The 19,920-nt window shown below is 44.3% G+C and overlaps 1 protein-coding gene and 1 long non-coding RNA gene across 2 annotated transcripts in view; one reads left to right on the top strand and one right to left on the bottom strand.

Annotated features, from left to right (window-relative positions):
- The first annotated feature begins 2,180 nt into the window (after positions 1 to 2,180).
- Positions 2,181 to 18,211, top strand: IL20RB (interleukin 20 receptor subunit beta). Its single transcript, XM_054843378.1, has 7 exons — positions 2,181 to 2,245; positions 7,632 to 7,769; positions 8,487 to 8,677; positions 11,468 to 11,592; positions 14,285 to 14,435; positions 14,803 to 14,948; positions 15,511 to 18,211. Exons 1-7 carry the CDS (start codon positions 2,181 to 2,183, stop codon positions 15,634 to 15,636), a joined length of 942 nt encoding a protein of 313 aa, XP_054699353.1. The 3' UTR covers positions 15,637 to 18,211.
- Positions 14,746 to 19,920, bottom strand: part of LOC129213417 (uncharacterized) — a 30,259-nt gene continuing 25,084 nt past the window's right edge. The window contains exon 3 of the long non-coding RNA XR_008579434.1: positions 14,746 to 14,884. This is a non-coding gene — a long non-coding RNA (uncharacterized LOC129213417). The remainder of the gene's footprint in view (positions 14,885 to 19,920) is intronic.

The following is a 19,920-nucleotide window of genomic DNA, read 5'->3' as shown; positions in this document are numbered from 1 at the left end:
TCTGTGAATTTTTAATCTTTTCTCAGTGTTTTTTCTTAGCTCCTTAAATTGTTATTTTAACTAAGTCCAGGGCTCTGTTTTCTGATGAAAAATCAAGTTCCTTGTCCAAGCTCACAAACTTGCAAGCGAGAAAAGAACTGAATCAGGTCTCTACACCCAGGCTTACTGGGGTAACTACTGGCCTGAATTATTTGAAATACAAGGCTAGCATTACGAACCAGAGTTGGTCAGGCAGATGGTTATCTTTAGAAATACATGCTTAATAAGTTTTATTGTTAGAAATACATGCTTAATAACATAAAAATATTTCACAAAAACATTACTGTAACCATAATTATGAAGGAAAAGTTATCAAAACATTTATTTCATCAAGTTCAAAATGACTTGTAAAACTGATAATTCTGAAAGCAAACGAGTAAAATTGAAGAGTATTCCTATCTCTTTCAAGCCAAATATTGCCATACAGCATTTCAAAAAAAGGGCAAATCTCAGAAGGTATTTTGTCACCTTTATTCTATTGTCGCTGTAATCTGAATAATCACTTCTATTCCAAGCCTCCTGTGCTGCACAACTCAGCCCTGTATACGCACAACCTTCAGCTTCCACCTCAAGTTTTCTTTGGATGCCCCACAAATCCATTTCTATGCTTATGATGTGCCTTAGGTGGCTATAATCAAGGAAGGAACTAGAGTATAAATATTATAATTTTCATTTCAGAGTCTTGCTGATAACTCAGGGCAGTCGCAATCATTATTACCATGGCAGACTCACTCTGCCTCTTTTCTTGCTGACTAACTCTGACGTAGGGCTGTATTCGTTTTCCCCACCTTCGAAAAGGAGGATGACTGGCTCACAGACAGCGAGAAATCTTTGGAAAAGAAAACTTCTAGCTGTGTACCTGATCCCAAGAAATTTCTTGCAAACTATACGCAAACGCTTTTCTGTGCATCTGTTTTAGTAATAAAGTGAATGGGATGAGGCGTAATTCCTTAGCGATCATGTGGGTTTGAGATACTTCTGACCTCATGTCTGAATATTTAATCAGAGCGTATACATCCACATGTTTATGGCACCACAAGATGTAAACCAGCGCAGAATCAGATATACTACCCAGGCCTAACTGAATGATAGCTCAAAACTCAGGACTGCCTTGTTTATACCTTCTTGGTACAACAAGAGAACAGATTAAGAGAACAGATTATTTCCTAACACTAATGTTTCTAATACATTCATCAGAGCTAAAAGCATATGGTAGGACTTGGCCTTTTTCCCCCCCATTATCTGTACAGCAAGAATTTCATTTCATTTAAATGGCCTTTTGCAGAACATAAAAAGCTTCCACCTAAACTTTGTCTTTCCCTTGGCCTCTAAAGAAACCAGCCTCAGAGGCATGAAGGTAGCTGCCGCTGCAGCCTCGGACCCAGCAGGCGGGTTGGGTTTCGGAGGAGGTCTCAGAGCTGCATCCAGCAGAAGCAGAAGCTGCGTCCGCCCTTGCCTTTGCTCAAGAGACAAGATGGAGAGCAACGAACCTCGGGAGATGGAAAAACCTCGGCATACGTGTGCCTGCACCAAATCAGATCTGAAAACAGAATGTCATCCTCAGTACACACCCAACACAGCTGCCATAAAAATAGTATTTGAAGATAAATTGGAGCACAGAACTCCCTTCTGCCAGCCCAGACACATAGTCCTTCACCGGTCCTTTGTGCACGGTCTGTGGTTACGGGCATGCCTTAGTAATGCCGGGGAACTTTCCTGACGCTTGGAAGCAGCGGGATTTATCTAGTTTGGCATCTGAGCAGAAACATGAGCATTTACAGCTATATAAACTACATGGAAATATCCAGTGAATCCTGTTTCCTCCTTACAATGTCTTTGTTTAATACATATAATTGCTAACTAAGTGACCCAGAGTTATGCCATCTCGTTGAGCAGCTGCACAGACCTGTAAAGAAATGCTGGCATCGCCTCACCCGGGCACTCCCCGTAACTACACCCTTACAAACAATGTGTGTACGTCTTTGGCACCGGCGCAGACAGGCAGAGAAGCGGTGTTTGCAATATTCCCCTGCAGCCACCACTTCGCTCGCACCATGGCTGGCTCGGCGAGGGCTCCCTGTCTAGGAAGGGAAATTTCGGAGCTGCACAACAGCGTGTGAATGTGGGAAAGGGCGACGAGCATGAACAAAATGTCACTAAAGCTCATCTGCTTCTTCCTCTGCGCTCTGATTGCACCAAATCTCACAGGTAAATGGCTAAAATATCTTCAGTTGACTTAAGTCAGAAGATGAAGGGGTTGTGAGAAACAAAAAGTCTTTTGTCCTTTTGTTAAACATGCCTCTACAAAACTTAAGCCAAATAGTATGAGGTCAGGTGATCTTGAATTTTAATTCTTCATCTAAGATTGATACTAGAACAAGCAAATGAAAAAGACAATCCATAAATTCTATGTTCTGCAAGTCAGTTCTGAAATGTAAAGAGGAGTTTCAGTTTGAAGGAAATGAACTGGCTAATGTTGTATTTGTCTCTGCTCCTTTGCTATTCTGTGAGAAGCTGAACTTTCAAGTCCTCTTTCAATGCTGATCTCTTTGAGCACAGGGCATGCCTGTACAAAGTGTTAATTAATAGCTCTAATTTGTTGACTGAGGGTCTCCTTTACCCTGGGAGGAGGTCGTGCAATTTGTGCTCGGGTTTTGCTCAGTTCTGTCTTTCTAAATGTGCCACCTCAGCTCCTAAATTCAGGTTGCATCTCGCTCCATTTTGTTCTCTGCTTCAGGAAGAATAATTTTATAGCTTCCTTGGCCAGCAAAACACTTTGGATCATTATTTATCATTCTTAGTTGCTAGGTACGGAAACCACTGACTCAGCGTCAAGTCGTGTATGCTCTGAAAGTTCATTTTGTGGAATAGGGAAGATCATGACAAATGTTTTTTTAAACGATGGCAAAGCTGGGCAACTATTCTTTAAAGAAATTTGGGGTTAATTTTACTGGGGTTTTTTTTTGTTTAAGGCCTGGCTTGTTGTGCGATGTTTCCACACAGGAGCCATGTTGCCTGAGTGTGTAGTGACTGCCAGCCTCGCTCACCACGTACTCATCCAATGTTGTCTTCTACACTGTGACAGACAGTAGGAGAGAACGCTGGGGTAACTTACTCTGTGTGCCCCATTCTCTTGGCCTTGACCTGAAAAATGAAAATTTGTGTCCTACTCTCCTTTTCCTGAGCAGAGAACATTTTTTGATTGAATATTTATGTCTGAATCTGCCCCTGCGGTTGCGCAGAGCAGAGACACCGGGTTAGAAGACGGTGTGGTTCCCATCTAGCCTAGGCGTCCGGGCTTTGTACCCCGGGTGCTGGGGAGAAAAACAGGCAAGGGGGATGTGTACTGGGGTCTTGCCTTTTGGAGTCAGCTTGTGCCGTCGGCAGGTGAGGGTAGGGATGTTCCCACAGACTTCGGGTTAGAGTTATAGCCAAAGAGATTGTTTAGCATAATTTATTATTGTTGTCCAAAATGCTAGGTTTCTAGGAGTTAAAGACTTATGGCTTTCATTTTCACCATTTAGCTTAGCGAGAAATTCCTTTAGCTTTTTGGAGTGTTGCAGAAACTACTCTATTTTCTTGTCACCAATATTTAGAGTTCAGAATTCCCTCGTCAGATTCTGCTGCACTGACATTTCCTCAAACGCAGAGAGGCAAACCATGCTCAAAGACACAAGAAGCTGGTGATATTGTTGTCCTCCAGATTAGAAAAAAGGAGATTGAATGGTACAACGCCTGGAAGTTCAAAGACAGTACTTATTAGCACAGCAGTGAGGAAGGATTTCTCAGCCTTGTATATAAAATTTTAAGGGGCATGCCAGAAAAAGCAGAGAGGAGGGAAAGCACTTGTGAACACCATGCAACACTGATTCAGGAGTTACTGATCCTTCGTGTTTGCTGAGCCCCTGACAGGAGAGCCTGTTATGAATAAAGAGGTAATTTTACTAATATTTTTGCAGTGTTCACTTACATTTAACAGTAAGTAGTGGTGAGAGTAGTGATGGAGTAACAGCAAGTAATGATGAAGAAGTAGTGATGAAATATTATTGTGTTGTATATTCACAGAGAAAGAAGGGTATCAAAATCTGTCCCAGAGAAATGGAATTTTGTCAGGGTTTATTTAAGGCTTTTTAACTGAAAAGTAAGACAGATAAATGTACTGGACTTGATAATGAAAATGCGTTTGTTTGGTTTTTAAATTGTAGATTCTATAAGTTTGACACAAAGAGGAGAAAAATGTTAAACAAGACATCACCATTCTAGCTGAAAATCCACTCTGTGTGTAACAAACGAAATGGAATAGACTGCTGATAGAGTAGGAGGCAAAAGTGCTGTTTACAGAGAAAACCTGGACATGGTTTTTCTTTGGCGTGACTGGAGATGTTAGGGTAAGAGTCAGTACCCTGGCTTGAAAAACAGTAGTCTGGCTTTTCCTGTGAGGCTATTTACATTTTGCTTGTGAATCCAGAATCAAACGGATGTGGTACGCAGCCCCGGGCTAACAGCCTCCTGGGTCCTGCCTGCTCTTTCTCCAGTTGTCTCCTGCATTTTGGATGATTCTTGTTCCTTTTCCCTTCAAAATGCACAGACCACAGTTAATGGAGTATTTTAGTACTGAAACAACTAACTTCACTGTTTGTACTCAGTGCTTTCCCTGTTTATATAATGTAGAATTGCCTTTTCTCCCAGTGTTAAACACGTATTTGCTTACAATTGCTTTGTGGGCTGTTGCAACAGATGGATTGGAGAAACCATGAATATCATTTATTTGGATATGGTACAGGATACGTTATGTCTAGAGCAACAGTATTTTGGAAGAGCATGAACCTCTCTGCCAAACTACAGCTTTCGGCACGGCTCTGGGTCCCAGGCAGAAAGCAGGGAAGTGCATCCCTGCTTCTATTGCTCAGGGACCTCATTTAATTTGTGTGCTGGGTGAGAAGATCTCAAGTTTGAGCTTTACACCTCTCTGATTCAGTCCTGAGGGCTGTCCACTGTGTTTGCAGTAGGGCATGGTGACGTGGCTACAAACATCTCTGTACATACAGTCAAGTGAGCCGTACTAAAACTGAATCACAAGTTTCACTTTAGCGTATTTGTTACTTAATTATTTAACCTTACAAACACTAAAATCTTTTAATTTTTATATGTAACAGCTGCACACATACACACGCGTGTATATGTATACTTATGCCCACACAGATACCTGTTGCTATATTCTTTGATTATGAAAGGTAAAGGATATCTTTGTCTAGGGATGCAGTTCCCTTCATCCGAAGGCTGATGTCCAAACTAGCGCACCATCCATGTGAACTGTACGTCCATAACACTGCACCCCACCACCGCCGTCTTACCTGCAGGGCTGGAGACTGAAGTTTTCTGAGACTAAAGTTGAAATACTCCATGGCACTGAATGCATGGCTGCTGTGTGTCCTGTAAAAATCAGCAAATATGCTCTGTAGATAACACACCTGAGTATTAGGTTTTTCTAGATCTTATTTTTCTCCGAGAAGAGTTCTTACGCATAGCAGATTTTCTGCCCATCCTGAATCTATTAATACCAAGCTGAAGCTTAAATCATTTAACTTTTTTTGTAGAGAGACATAGACTGTCATTAGGCCTAGAGTTTTTCCTAATGAAAGGAAGAAAGAAACCTTAGTGTCTGTATCGAACTCTTGTGGTTCAGCTGAAGTGAGGTGACAGGTCTCACTGTGCCAACAGAACAGTCACTGCTTTTGCCAGCAAACCAAGAAAACAGTATACTAAGTTAAGCATAACCAGGAAATGAAGATTGGTCTCAACTAGATATAACATAATCTACCTTCTTTTAAAACTGGTTTCTAGACAGTTTAGTAAGATTGGGTTCAGTACTGTTGAATATGAAAAAATATATATCCAAAGAGTCCTACAGTCGAGGACTTAAAAAATTAGGAAACACTCCAATGCCGTTCACCCCTGTTCAGACCTGGAACATCATGGTGTGCGTGAGTCATGTGGAAAAACTAGATCATGTAACTGAAGTCTGTTACGTAATTCACACACTTAGGTATGCCAACTCCCAAAATTAACATGGGAACCAAGAGTGCAAGGAAAAGTGGTAGCAAACAATCTAAATGTTGAGAGGCGTGGCGAATACAAGAGACCAAATGGGTGGATGAGATGCAGAGTGAAGGTCAATAAAGACTTTTTTTTTTTTTAATAAGAAAAAAGTGCCTTTAGTGTGGACCCCCAACTGGACAGAAGCGATAGACCTGCTGAAAAGGCAGACAGTGACTCTTCTGCTATCTAAATGGCAAGGAAGAAAGCTTCTCATCCCAGAGATATCTGACTTTTAGTTTAAAGAACGGCCAAGCATTATGTCAAGAGAGCCACATAACCAAAAAATCATAAGAGTTGGCATCAAGGTTCTCCACATCATTAGTGATTTTATAAAGATATGAATACAGGGAATAGTCTAAAGGCAGAAAAAAGACTGATGTTGTTCCAATGCTTTAAAAGAATATCATCATGAAAACATTGCTCATGGACTTGTCAACCTGGTTTTGATTCTGGGTAGAACAACTGTCATTAACTGGTTAACTTCGTAAACACAGCTGAAAAGAAGACACCCTCTTTTAATGACAGTTAAAGACTAATGGAAGCTAGACCTTATGTGAAACAGATGTAATTAAAAAAATAATTAGGAAATAATATTTAGGTAATATAGATATATTGTGATAGAACAGTTACCTTGTTTCTGGGAAGGAGTTGAAATGACCACTGCAACACTGGGTTGGTTGAAACCGCTCCATCCATTCCTCCCTTCCAATGGTCCCTTGGGAACCATTCCCTGCTGAGCAGAGAGAACATAATTTTCTTGAGATGGGAAAGTAGCAGAACAGAGATAAGTCTGTTCCCATAGCGTAGTGCAGGATGTGCCCATAAGGAATCCTGCTTTCTGTGCTCTGGTCCAAACACTGCTAAGGATTTTACATTAAGATGCCGCAGGATATAATTAACTACGCTGTAGGTACCATCCCATACTTACGCTTTGACGATCTCAGAGTAATGTAATAATTTCATTTATAGTCCATTGAATAAGTTTATTCTATTAAGAGGTATTTTGATTGTAGCCCAGAAACGCTTACATTATAAGAATTCTGCAACATGAAGAAAGCTGTACCAGAGCCAGGATCTTCTACAGTGTCCGGTTCAGTCAAGCCTGGAAAGAAACAGCACATTTCTAACCATGGTATCCATTGGAAAGGTCTATAGAGTGCAGTAGAGTATCTGTTACTTGACTTCATTAAATCCAATTGGCTGGCTTTATAAAAGCTTGACCTTTTCTCACTGTTTTATTGATACAATGAAAAACCCTGAAATAATGAAAATGCATACTTTGCCTTTCTGCAAGCAGTGCCAGCCTAACCGCTATGTCATTTGCTCTTTGGTTGTCATTTCTTCTTCTCTGTAAAATACTTTCAAACACTAAAGTGCCAGTAGCGAAATGCAGTGTGTATTTCTGATACAAACCAGCTTTGCACTACTCTTCTAAGCTTTTTTCCTAGTACATTCATATACCTTTTCTCTTTCTTTCTTTTTTTTCTTTTGCTGGGAATTTCAGGTGAAGATGCGTTGTTGCCAGCACCTCAGAATATCTCTATTCTTTCTACCAACATGAAACACTTCTTAACTTGGAGTCCAGTGATCGTCCAGGGAGAAACTGTGAGATACTCTGTTGAGTTTCAGGGGTAACTTCTGGTTTTTTTTTCTTCTTTGCTTTTTGAACACTGCTTACTTAGACTTAAAATCCTGCACTGTTTCGATGTCTTGAGCACTATTCAGTTCACAGATGTAACAGAATTTTGATACTCCAGCACTGTCGATCACAAGTGGAGGAAAAAAATCCTTCTGCTCCAATTCTGAGACTGTTCACAGGCTAATAGATACCTGAGTAATCCAAGGTGTGCATTAAGCACAAAAAACTGCCTCTGTCCGAAGAATTAAAAAATTAGGAAGATTATCAACAGTTTAATTAGAAGAGGAAAGAGAAAACATTTGAGATTTATTCATTGTTGATCTTTTAAACATTTAACACACATTACAGGAGGTTTCTGATACATCTTGAGCTATGACGTGTAACACAGCATGGCTTTGGGATTCTGGCTTACCAGGGATGATCAAGTCAAGTGAGTGGGCAGGATTTGATGCATCAACACTGCGTTGGCTATCCCCACCTCCTACAATATCATGCTGCATTTGGCTCATGGACAAGCTGGCTCTGGGAGATTTTCTCTAGACAAAATCTAAACCATACCCATACTGGTTTTACACACTCCTAGTATTCGAGCCCCAATGTATCCCAGTACTGGTTTTACCTGGAAAGAACTAGCAAGCAGCCTTAGCCCCTGTCACAGGTATATCTGCCATCAGAGTGTTGCCTGTCTGCTTTCTTTTCCTCTCCTCAGTGAGTATGAGCGAGAGTACGCCAATGAGAGCTGGATTCCCATCTGTGAATGTTCACTCATCGCAGCCACAGTCTGTAACATCACGGAGGATATCTCAGCCACTGTGGCCTATAACCTGCGTGTAAGGGCAGATGTTGGTGCTAGAAGATCAGAGTGGGGCACCCTGAAGGGTTTCTTCAATCGCATCACAAGTGAGTCCTGCTCTTTGGCTTAAGCTAATTGGTTGTGTTAATTGCTCAGAGCTCAGTGTTGAGGGATTGCTCACGTGCATGTTTGTGTACTGTGCCTGTCACATACAGCCCATATATGCACATCCTGCTTCTCAGCTCCTCTCGTGCCGGGTTGGGATGTTTCACCCTTGCTGTGTTCTTGGACATGAGTTCGTCCTGAGGCAGGGCTGAATTTACCAGGGCTTGAATTTCAAGGGCTTCAAAGATAGGTGAGAAGACTCCAGGCAGAAAAAGAAATTTTAGCAAGTTGGCCGCTCTTCCCCCTGATTTCGAAGAGTTCTGATCAGTCAGGGTTGCTGTCAATGCTTCATCTAATCCATGTCATCTAGTCATTTCTGAGAGTCCAGAACCTGATCCTATGGAAGCACTTACTCTAGAAAACAGCCATATCACCCTCTATGTGCCTCAAGCTGTCCTGGAAATCCCGCTCCGTTCCAGACATGATTACCTCCTCCCATGTTGTCAGATATAGGAAGTAACCTCAGAAGAGGAAAGAAAAATGGAAACTGTAGTTTTGTTGCAGTCCCAGCAATGCAGGGTATTTTCTCCATGTTCTTCCACCTCCTGCAAAGCTCCAGACCGAGCTCAACCCAAGGATCATGTTGCATACTAAATATTTCCAATGTCTGTCTGGAATCATTCTCTCTGTTCTCTGCCATGTAGTCAACTGCTTTCAGCAATAAAAACTGTGGTGGAAAACCTCTGTTGAGGTCAGTATTAGAGTGCAACTCTCAGTCCGGGATGGGCAGCGGTCATCAGTTTTAGCCAGGGAAGAAATTGCCTGTCCGATACCAGAGTTGATCTGATCTTAAACCTTCATCAGTTGTTGGAAGCTATCTACTACTACAAGAGTGAGCAGTCCTCGCTCATACAGAGTGGTTAGTCAAAGCAGCACCATCAGAAGTGCCACCTAAGTTGGTTAGTGGGTCTCTTGATGTGGAAGTGTTTTCTAGATAGTGCTTTAGATGAAAAAATCCTTCCCTTTTCCAGGAGCTATGGCGGCACAGAGTAGAGCCACAGACCACACTGTCAGGCAGAGGTAAGGGAAGCACATTCCTTAGCTTGACCCTCTTCATGAAGAAAAGCAGCAACTTTGCCATGGTACGTTATTTGACAGCTTGGTCCTGTGTCTTAGAAACATCAGTACAATCCTCTGGCTAAGCCGTGAACGTTCAGAGGACACAGCTTGCAATGGGTTGCAATGTGAACATGCATATATGGACAAATATCTAAAGGAGAAAGAAAAGTCACTGTAAGTTCTTGTCCTTATGCATTTTTACTGCTCACTTTCCCTTGACTCTGCTTTAGCATCTCTTAAGAAACCTGGCATTGAATCTGAGAGGAACCAGGAATTCAAAGCACAGCCCACAGGTTCTGTATGTGGTTCATAGATGATCAGGGCATCAGCAGAGCCCACAGTACTTCTAGACTAAAAAGGCTCCAGTACCAAAGTCTTAGATGTAGATGCACATAAAGTATGATAACACATGGAAAAGACTTCTGAAAGATCTCCCTAAAACTAAAAATTCAGTCAAATTTCATTTTATCAAAATTCAGATAGCTAGCATCCAGTGTCCCAACACAGAGATAAATATAAATGTTCCTGTTTGGTTAGCAGTTGCATTTTGCAATGTCAATTTGTTAATACATTTAGCCTAATATTTGTTTTTAACCACCAAATGATGGGGGGTTTTTTATTTATTTTGAGACATCATGTTAAGCAGCCTCTCAGCTTTTAATTTAAAAATATAAAGTAGCTTTTCAGGCCTCCCATTTGTGGCACGCTCATCATGAACATACTTGGATTTTATGTTTTCATATTGCTCAATATTATTGGCAATTCACCGGATGTAAGAGCAAATTTGATTAAGAACATCTCTTCTGTACGTTCCCGTACATTGAAAGCAAGGAGGTTGGAACCAGTCTCAGTGACAACAGAGAGGTAAAGAGTGGCCCGATGAGTAGTGCGGATATGATCTCCACGCTGCCTTCACGCCCAGTTCACAAATGTATGGTGTGTAGCTTCATCCATGCTTGGCTGATTCTGATGGTTTCGCTGATATGCCTCACAGCAGAATCCCAGACCGAACCAAGCTTTGAATATCAAAGTAAGCATGAAGCAAATCACCTACAGATTTACTTGCATACATTTCCAAAAACTTAAGTCGCAGCAGGTCATCAGCACAAGTCTATCTACAACCAGGTAGATACTAAAAGAAAATCAGGATTCATGTGAGCTGCCAGAGTTATCCTGAGGCTCATATTGCTTTTTCCTCCACCTTTGAATAACTGCCAAAATTCCCTTGAAGAAGCAGTGGTTTCAGAGCTCCTGTTCTGTATGTTAGTGCTAAGCTAACGCCCAGGAGCAGAAGAACTGACCTGATCTGGTGTCTCAACTTCTGGTCACCCAGCTGGTTCTGCTGCTGTTGATCACAGGGGACCCTCAGGCCAGACACTTCTTCCACCAGGGAAAATTCAAATCCTTTCAAGTTCTGTGCATCTCAGCTATCGCCAAAATCCTGTTTGCAATGCCAATTGTGGTCCTCCTCCTGCTCAAAGTCTACAATACCCATACACAGTGGGAGGGAAGGCAGAGAGAAGTTTCTGCCCCACCAAATCAACCAGCAATATTGCAGATTAACATTACTGTGCTCACGGTGGCTGCTTCTCCTCCTCTCCTAGCTGGGAGAAGGAAGGCAGGTTTTAAGGGTTGTCTCTGATGTGATAATGGTGCTCTCTCTGTGTTGGCAGCTTCCCTCACCCCACCTCTGATGAAGGTCATAGCAGATGGGTATCATTTACTAGTGGAGCTGGAAGACATGGGGCCTGCCTTTCAGTTCTGTGTTCTCTATTGGAAGAAGGGCCAGGAGAGTAGGGTGAGTTTTAATCCTCGGGTTTTGGGCAAAAACAGAGCCTGCATACTTAGAGTGAAAGCACACAGACATTGCCCAGGACCTGACTGCCAGGCCAAGCTCCTGCTGTGAGGCTGGAGGACCTGCCTGGGGTCAATGTGCCGTGTTCCTCTGACGTACCGGTGGGGTGCTGTCACCCTCATGGAGAAGCTTGTCTGCTCTTTCCACCTTTCTTCACTGGCAAGAGGAATCAGGAGAATCCCCTCAGGGACCTCAACTATTGAAAGAAACCAGAAGTCAGGAACTGAAGGTGTTTATGCTGACCACCTTCTTTGAAGATCATTTGATTTACGCAGACCAAGATTAAGGTGTCACACTGAGGTGCTGACAAAGTTCTCTCAGGAGTTTCTTGTGAAACAGCTTGCCTGTGACAGCGAGCCGTAACTTGGTAAACTGAGGGCATTACCTACACCTGGGTGACAGTGAAGCTGTGACAATTTGTGTTCCGTTCAGGTACTTCTGTTTTCACCAGACATCAATTTTATTTTTTTTCTCCTGGGAACTTGGTGCTTCCATAGCACCTAAGCACCTAAGAGCGAGAAAGCAGCCATATAAAGTCAGACCATGGGACCATCAAACCCAGTACATTCTCTCTCCCAGGGGGCAATGGAGATGACTGAGGAAGATAACAGGGAGCGGGGCTGTGTGTAATTACACTTAGGTTATTTTCTGAGATTTCAGCGACATGGCTGCAGGAAATTCCTTGAGCCAGATCTGGTGTCATTGATAGTCCTTGATGAATTTTTGTTCAAGCCATGTAAACTTTAGCATGTACAGCTTCCTGTAGTCAGGAGTTCTGCAGCTTAACTGTTGCACAGTCTAAATCTTGGTTTCTTTTCCTAGCAATTGGTAATATCTGTGGTTACCATGGAGCTGGCTATTCCATGAAATCTAAACCCCAAGTTCCTGTTTCTGATGGGGGAATGCTCGACTTAAGGTCGAGTCACTGACTGTGTAAAAATGAAGGGGAAAAATTCTCATGAGCATCATTTCACATGTATCTGTGTTGAATTTCACTTGTCATTTTATTACAAGGTCCTCCTGCAGTTCTTCACAGTTGGCTGTCATCTCTTTTAGTATTGTTAGCATGCATCAGTTTTCATTTTTGTTTCAGACAATCTGTAGTAATACGATGGTGAGCACAGACCCGCATGGGTCTCCACTGTGGCCTCCTTCCACTCTGAGAAAGGATTAGCAATTTAACCCTACAAAAGACTTCCTCCTACCAGGAAGCAGCAGGAGCAGGGCTGCTCACTATGAGCAGGCAAGGCAGGAGCCAAGGGTGATCCCAGTGCAAGCAGTGCCCTCCCCAGTGACGCACAGACCCACAGGGTCTGACCACAGTGGGCAGAACCAGGTCCTGGTAACAGGGTCCATCAGCAGCCCCAGACAAGGCAAGTGATGAACCAGGTCCAGGGTCTGTACAGGGACCCCAGCCAGGAGCAAAAAGGAGACAGGGCCACAATGTATTTAACAAGAGTCCATCCAGGAGACAAGCTACCTACGACGATGCAGGTCCAAGGTCCATCCAGGAGACAGGGCTGGAGACAGGCACACCTACAGCATAGCTGGGACTGGGACTGAAGGTCCTGGGCTGAGCTTAAATGGGGCTCCTGGACCATGGACAAGAGGGTGAAGACGGGGCGGGGGGGACCAGGCAAGGCTGGTCAGGGCCATTGCAGCCTGATGGTGCACTCAGGGCTCCGATGCCGTTTTATCCCATGGCTGTTACCTTAGTAGGCTTTTGAAACAGATCTTCCTAACTACCGTTTGGAAATCCAAGTAAACGAGAGCAACCTTGTCCATGAGCTTTCTGACACCTTAGAATCATTTAGGTTTGCATCTGATTGCCTTTTATGAATGAAATGTTAACTCTTCTTCAGTGTATTATATTAATCACCTAACATTAATTCCAGACTTCCAAATAGTTTCTTGTCATGGTTTAACCCCAGCTGGCAACTGAGCACCACCCAGCCGCTCACTCATTCCCCCCTGCCCCGGTGGAATGGGGGAGAGAATCAAAAGAGTAAAAATGAGAAAACTCGTGGGTTGAGATAAAGACAGTTTAATAGGTAAAGCAAAAGCCGTGAACACAAGCAAAGCAAAACAAGGGATTCATTCCCCACTTCCCATCAGCAGGCAGGTGCTCAGCCATCTCCAGGAAAGCAGGGCTCCATCATGTGTAAACGGTTACCTGGGAAGATGTTCCCTCCCTTCTTTCTTCCCCCCAGGTTTATATGCTGAGCATGACATCATATAGGGGGGACTATCCCTTTGGTCAGCTGGGCTCAGCTGTCCTGGCTGTGTCATGCACAAGCATGATTTTGGCATCCCAGCAGAAACTCAGATCAGTCAAGACCTTAGTCATCAAGCCCTCACGCCAGGGGAGTAGGTCATGGTCTAGTGTTGTGGCCCAACATCATCATTATCCCTCTCTGGCTCACAGCTCTTTCTTTCCATCCCCTCCTGCCCTTCCAGCCATGTGTGGTCTCATTCTGCACTCCACTGTGCTTCCTTGTCTACCTCTTTTCTCCCTCTCTTCTCTTGTTTACACAATCCTCTGAGACCTTGTAAAGTCTGGGCTAGCATCATGTCAGGACTCCTGTTCTCAGTTAGGTCCTTGCCCTATGTTCTGATGCTCTCTCTCCTGTGGCAGGTGCAACAGAAGGTGGTGAAAGAGGTCAGTTCTGTGGTTCACCTGGACACCATGGAGGCAGGACCTGATTATTGTGTAAAAGCTCAGACCTACGTCGAGGCGATCAACAGAAGCAGCAGCTTCAGCCAGACACAGTGCGTGAGGGCACAAGGTAACAGCCAGCCTTCCTTCCTGCTCCCCTCATGTAGTCATGCCCGAGAAGGACAGTGTACAGCTCTTCTTTTTGTTTCCACCCAATATCTCCTGTCTTGTTTGCAAATGTGCTGCCCGTTTGTTCCTTGGGGGAGATTAAAAAAAAGGAAGACTTGGGAGTGCAGCTGCCTACACTGGCACTGTACCCTTCCCTGGAGCATGCCACCCTTCTTCCCTGGAGCATGCCACCCTTCCCTGGAGCGTGCCAGCAAAGCGTCTCACCGGGGTGGGTGGGAAGAGCAGCCGCAGAGGGTGCAGGCTGATTCCATCGCATGGTTTGTCCTCACAGTCTCTCTGACAGGTTTTGCTGCTTCTGTTATTTCTAGGTGGCAGATCCATGTGGCTGGTCACTGCTCTCATCTCCTCTGCTGGCTTTGCTGTGGCGGCTTTGACCCTGCCTTTCCTCACCTGGAAAACAAAGAAAATCTTTCAGTATTCCTGCTGCCCCGTTGCTGTCCTGCCAGAAACACTGGTAACATTTTTTACTGTGCCTTATTGGTTTTTAGGGCGCTGGGTATTCACAGGAGCATGGGGCAGGCAGAAGAAAAAGCAGATACATGGCACAGGAAGCCTTGTTCATTCCAGTGGGAAGAGCTGAGCTGCAGGGGTCAAGCAGCCCACGTGAGTTGGCTGCACAGCATAGAGCCTGGAACAGGGACGATGCTCCTGGTGCCTGTGGGGAGGCAGCTTGGGAGGCATGGACTGACCCTGCCCGAGCAGCTGCTCCCTGCACAAAGCAGCTGTGTCATTGGCAGCGCTGCTCCGTGTCCCCTGGTACCAGCGCCAAGCTTCTCAGCTCCTTGGTGGGGAGAAACCAATCATCAAAAGCAGCCTCTTTTCTCGCTCACGCGTGAGGAATGTGTTGAATGTGCTGTCCGGTTCAAGTGAATGCAGGCAGCAGCTTTTGCGGCTGTGGGTTCCTCAGCGCTGGCTCTCTGGGCAGCTGTGGCAGGAAGGATGAGAGGAACGGTTTGTGCGGAAAAGTGGAAGTTCATCAGCCTGAGGGTGTTTGAGTGAGTGTGTTTGTTTTACAGAAAGTATCAGAGCCCCCCACCCAGCTGACACTGTGTGGCAGCGAAGAAGCTGAGCAATGTGATCTGATGGTGCGTGTGATGCCCTCAGAAGAAGTTCTCCGACTGTGGATTCAAGAAACCCTTTAGAGGACCCCAGGAAAAAAAAAAAACAGAACAGCCTGTGGAAACAGATGCCCTAAGCAGAGCCAGCAGATCATGCCCCAGCCACTTTCCCCAGAGTGCCAATCAGTAACGTTGTTTTCTTTGTGTCTAAAAGCTGCTGCAAACCAAAGGTGGTGTGTGTGATGAGCACGTGGCCTGCTCTGGGCCTCTTTGTAGTATCTTCAACCATTTGCATACAAAGCAAGTGAAGGTCACAGGTGACACCTGCCAGTTTCTATACTTGCCCTTCATATCCATCCCCATGACCAGACACGGGTCAACTCATGTTCCCTTTACCTCTGTCAGCCACATCCGTGGTCCCAAGGCAGAGCCCACCCTTCAGCCACCAGGATTTCACCAGAGCAATAAATGTAGAGCCCAGTCCCTCTGTTCCAAACCATTTCAGCCTCGGTATTTTTGCCTCAGTATTTTAAAAAGAAATTAAGCAGCTGCTAAGAGCTTCTTATGTGGCTAAACCAGCTGGAATGAGCAGGAAAAAAATTGCTTTTAGGGCTGCAGGCCCTGACCTGTGGTTACACTCGTTGAAAAGGAGGTTGACAGTGACTGGACGCAACATAATAATTTACTGCATGTGACACATACCAATGCGTGGTGCCCACAAAACTTACAGAGAGCACCATGAGGGATGGCTGGGTTTCACCAGTGCTTAGCGAGGCGTGATGTGAGATACAGCCAGGCTTCAAAGATGGTTGGAGGAGCACTGGGGATCTTCTGGGGAGCAGAGCTTTGCAAGACCGGTAACATCGCTGATACTATATAGATCCAAGATCACTTAGGCAAGGATGTCAAAAACATGAAAGCTGGATATGTATGAAGAAAAACTAGGACCTTTAGGAAAAAATTAATTTGGGTGAATTGTTTAAATGAGAGGGGATTGAAGTGGAGAAAGGTAAGGAAAGGACAGAGAAAGGTAGGCTCAAGAAGTGGGACAAGAAATGGGAAAAGGGACAACAAGAGGTACAGCTCACGTGGTCAGGATTGTCCAGGGTGCCTGCCGGGCAACTCAAGCAGGACATTGACTCTGTCACACACAGCAAATCTGCTTCTGTGGCCAGGAGGGCCAGGGTGAGGGGCAGCTGGAGTGGCTAGTGGGGGAATTATTGTGGCTAGTGGGGGGAATATCAGGATGGATGGATCAAGCATCCCAGAATTACCGTGTTGGCGGCCATTCCAGGTCTGATGGCATCATTATCTTCCAGATATCAAGGAAGGAAATTGCAAAAGACAAATTCCTGCTAAATACAAATAAAATACAGTTGTTCTGTGAATATTGCAATTACGGCTGTCACTTGAAAGAAAGGTAATTTGTTACCTGCGGAGCAGAGCCTTGTGTCAGCAGGACATGTAAAGACTTTGAACCAGCAGCAGATCTAATGAAATGTAAGACATCTCTTTCTTAAAGACTGTGCCTTTTTTAAATTTAACTCCTGCAATCTTGCACCAGACCATCGGGTGGCAACAAAGCACTGTGAAAAAAAGTCGAAGTGACTCAGGACTATTCGTACCTGTGTGCTCCTGCCCCAGTCCCTGGCTGGCACCTCACCTTCGTGTTGCAGCCCAGCTGCTTGGTTTATTCCTGTCTCGCCAGCTTCTGTCGGGACAATATTAGGATATAGTGCTTTGGTGTTAAACGGTAAGGTTGGTACTGCTGAATCTGTAGCAAATTATACGGTGAGCAAGTCTGTGCAAGCCTGGGCACTGAAGGCTCAGGGTTGATTTTCATGGCCGTTGATAATTAATTAAGAAATGCCTAGTTGCAAACACCTGTACGATGGTGGGTCCAGACAAGGAGAAGAGCAAAGAGGAGAAGGGCACGGGCTGATGTGACAAGCGCCGAGGGGCCCAGCAGGTCTCGTGCATAGCTCCCCATTACGGAGGCCTTGGTGGTCAAGCGGCTCTAGGGAGCTCTTTGCCTCGCATTTATCCTTATTTTATTCCCCATTGATCTGGATGAGTTCAGTGTCTCGGTTCCTAGCGTGCCCCACACAGGACTCGTTCCTTCCATGGCTATAGGTCCAAAAAGTTCCTCCTTTCTCTTCCCCCGACATTGTCGCATTCAGCAGTACCAGCAATTGTTTAGGGATACAGAGGAAAGCAGGGGAACAAAGGGCTTGTTAATTTGAATGTGAAGCGCTTTAAAAAGTATTATTTTCCAGCTGCATGTTAAACATCTGTTTCTTTCCCACTTGCAGTAACAGATTTTATGCCCTTCCTCATTGCCAATAAAGTGGTTAAACAGTTGTACAAAACTGCCCAGGCAATGTTAAACAACAGAAACACCTCAAAAAAATTCTCACAGTAGGGCGATAGAAGGGAATTGTTTAAGTGCTGCTGCCATCTTAGCAAGACCATATTCAGTTTGCCTCAGGATATTCCAGTTTGTATCTGGAGACTGGAAGCCAAATTTGAGATACTGACTGAATGTCCCTGGAAAGCTTCTCGCTCTGGAGCATGTGCTGTGTTTTGTTAAGCCTGAAAATTATGGTATATACAGAACAAGAGCGATTCCTTTGCCATCCACGTACATAGTAGCGGGGTGGCACTGGCGTGGGCAGCTGCCATCAGTCATTCTCTCTAAGTTCGTTTCCGTGCATGCAAGAGTTAATCATGCCTTAGTGGTCATGGCAACGGCCATCTTTGATACCTGATTTTGCTCCCACAACCACGATACCACGTTTCAAGGGAAGCCCAGACAAGTAATTGCAGCGAAGAGCAATGTGTGCTGATGAACTTTGCTCTGTTTCTTTCTGTTCATGTGGTAGTAGGTGGCTCCGTTTCTTTCAAAATACACTTCTTTTTTTTTTTACGTTCTTCAAAAAATGTTGCGTGAAAATAAAACACAAATCTGCATCACGTTTTTGGCGAGTTTTGTTTCTGTGCTGCATGTAATCTGTGGGATGTGATTCCACAAAACACCAACTTTTTCCCAAAGACTTTGTGAGAGCAGAAAAAATGCTGATAAGACTGGTTTTCAAAGAAAAAAATATTCAGTCTATTAAATGCAGGCCAGCATAAAGACTGTTGATTACACGAACATTTAAGAAGAGTTACGTGATATTACTGGGTTAACAAGAAAGCAAGAAATTCAATTATCTGTTCCGTGACACCAGCTGGCTGCAATATAGCCTAATTTTTCCTGTGAAGTATATTTCTTTAGATGTATATTACTGCTTGCAATTTTTAAGGGCTGATACCAATATACAGTCCAGCATTTCACTGTCCAATCAAACTGAGATCTTTAACTTGATAAATTACCATTTTAAGGATTTTCTGCATTATTACAGTGTGTTTCATCTCTTTAAAAGTTACCTTTTTTTCTTGCAAAGTCAAAAAGTAACCAAAATCACCACTTTGACTACAGATCGATTCAATTTCTTGTGAAGGTGGTACTGTGTCCTGCAAATGAAGTGCTACAAAGATAACAGACATCTAAACCGCTGCAGATAAAGATGTTTCTTGTTTAAAGAGTTTATGTACAGATGATTCTATTAAAGTACAAAACTGCAGAAACAGAAAATTGCTCAGTTCAGGTCTCTTGTGGTCTTCTCAATAAATGGAACTATAAAAAGATTCAGAAATGACTAAATCAAGGTATAAAAGGAATTAAAAGATGGCAAGGTTAAGTGAAATTGCCCAAGTAAATACTGTACATGGAGCCTTAATTTGCTTTCGTTCAACGTATGGGCTATAATTTAGCAATTGCTACAGAAATGGCTACTTCTGAGGAGTTTAATGTCCGTGATTCACTCGGGATCAGAGAGAGAGAGAGAGAGAGACCTTCGCTAACAGCCAAGGACACGCTCTCATGGCGCAGGCCAGCAGGCAGTGATCCTGCCCCAAAGACATCCCGTTCCCCCCTGCAGCCCTCCGTCCCAGAGCAGGGGTTGACAGGAGCTCCCATTTGCTCTACAGATCTTCAGCGCTGGAATCAAATAGAGAAAAGAGGAAACTGCCAGCCTGAACTTTCCTGATGCGTCTGCGTTTAACGATGCGAACGGGTAACTTCGCCCACAGCAGGGTCTGCTGTGCCACCCCGGAGTCTGTCGTTCCTCCCCACGGACCCAGGAGGAGAGCCATCGCAAAGCCCAGGTCAGGCCCCATCACCGAGTCTGCAGTGATGAGGCTGGTGGGTCGGGACCGGGGCATCAAGGCATGTGGCCAGGCACAGATGGAGCTGCAGCGGGGCTCTGGCAATGACCAAGGGCCAGGGCTTGAGCTCAGAGGCAGCTCCCAACAGAGCAGAGGTCC

Source organism: Grus americana, chromosome 15, assembly GCF_028858705.1.
Source record: "Grus americana isolate bGruAme1 chromosome 15, bGruAme1.mat, whole genome shotgun sequence".
Taxonomy (NCBI): Eukaryota; Metazoa; Chordata; class Aves; order Gruiformes; family Gruidae; genus Grus; species Grus americana.
Note: the sequence above shows the minus strand (reverse complement) of the source record. Positions and strands in the feature narration are given on the sequence as shown.

Excerpts from the sequence above, each read along its gene's own strand:
- IL20RB (XM_054843378.1), top strand. The coding sequence starts at position 2,181 with ATGAACAAAATGTCACTAAAGCTCATCTGCTTCTTCCTCTGCGCTCTG. Across the intron at positions 11,593-14,284 it reads AGAAGGGCCAGGAGAGTAGG|GTGCAACAGAAGGTGGTGAA; the intron begins GTGAGTTTTAAT and ends CTCCTGTGGCAG. Across the intron at positions 14,436-14,802 it reads ACAGTGCGTGAGGGCACAAG|GTGGCAGATCCATGTGGCTG; the intron begins GTAACAGCCAGC and ends TGTTATTTCTAG.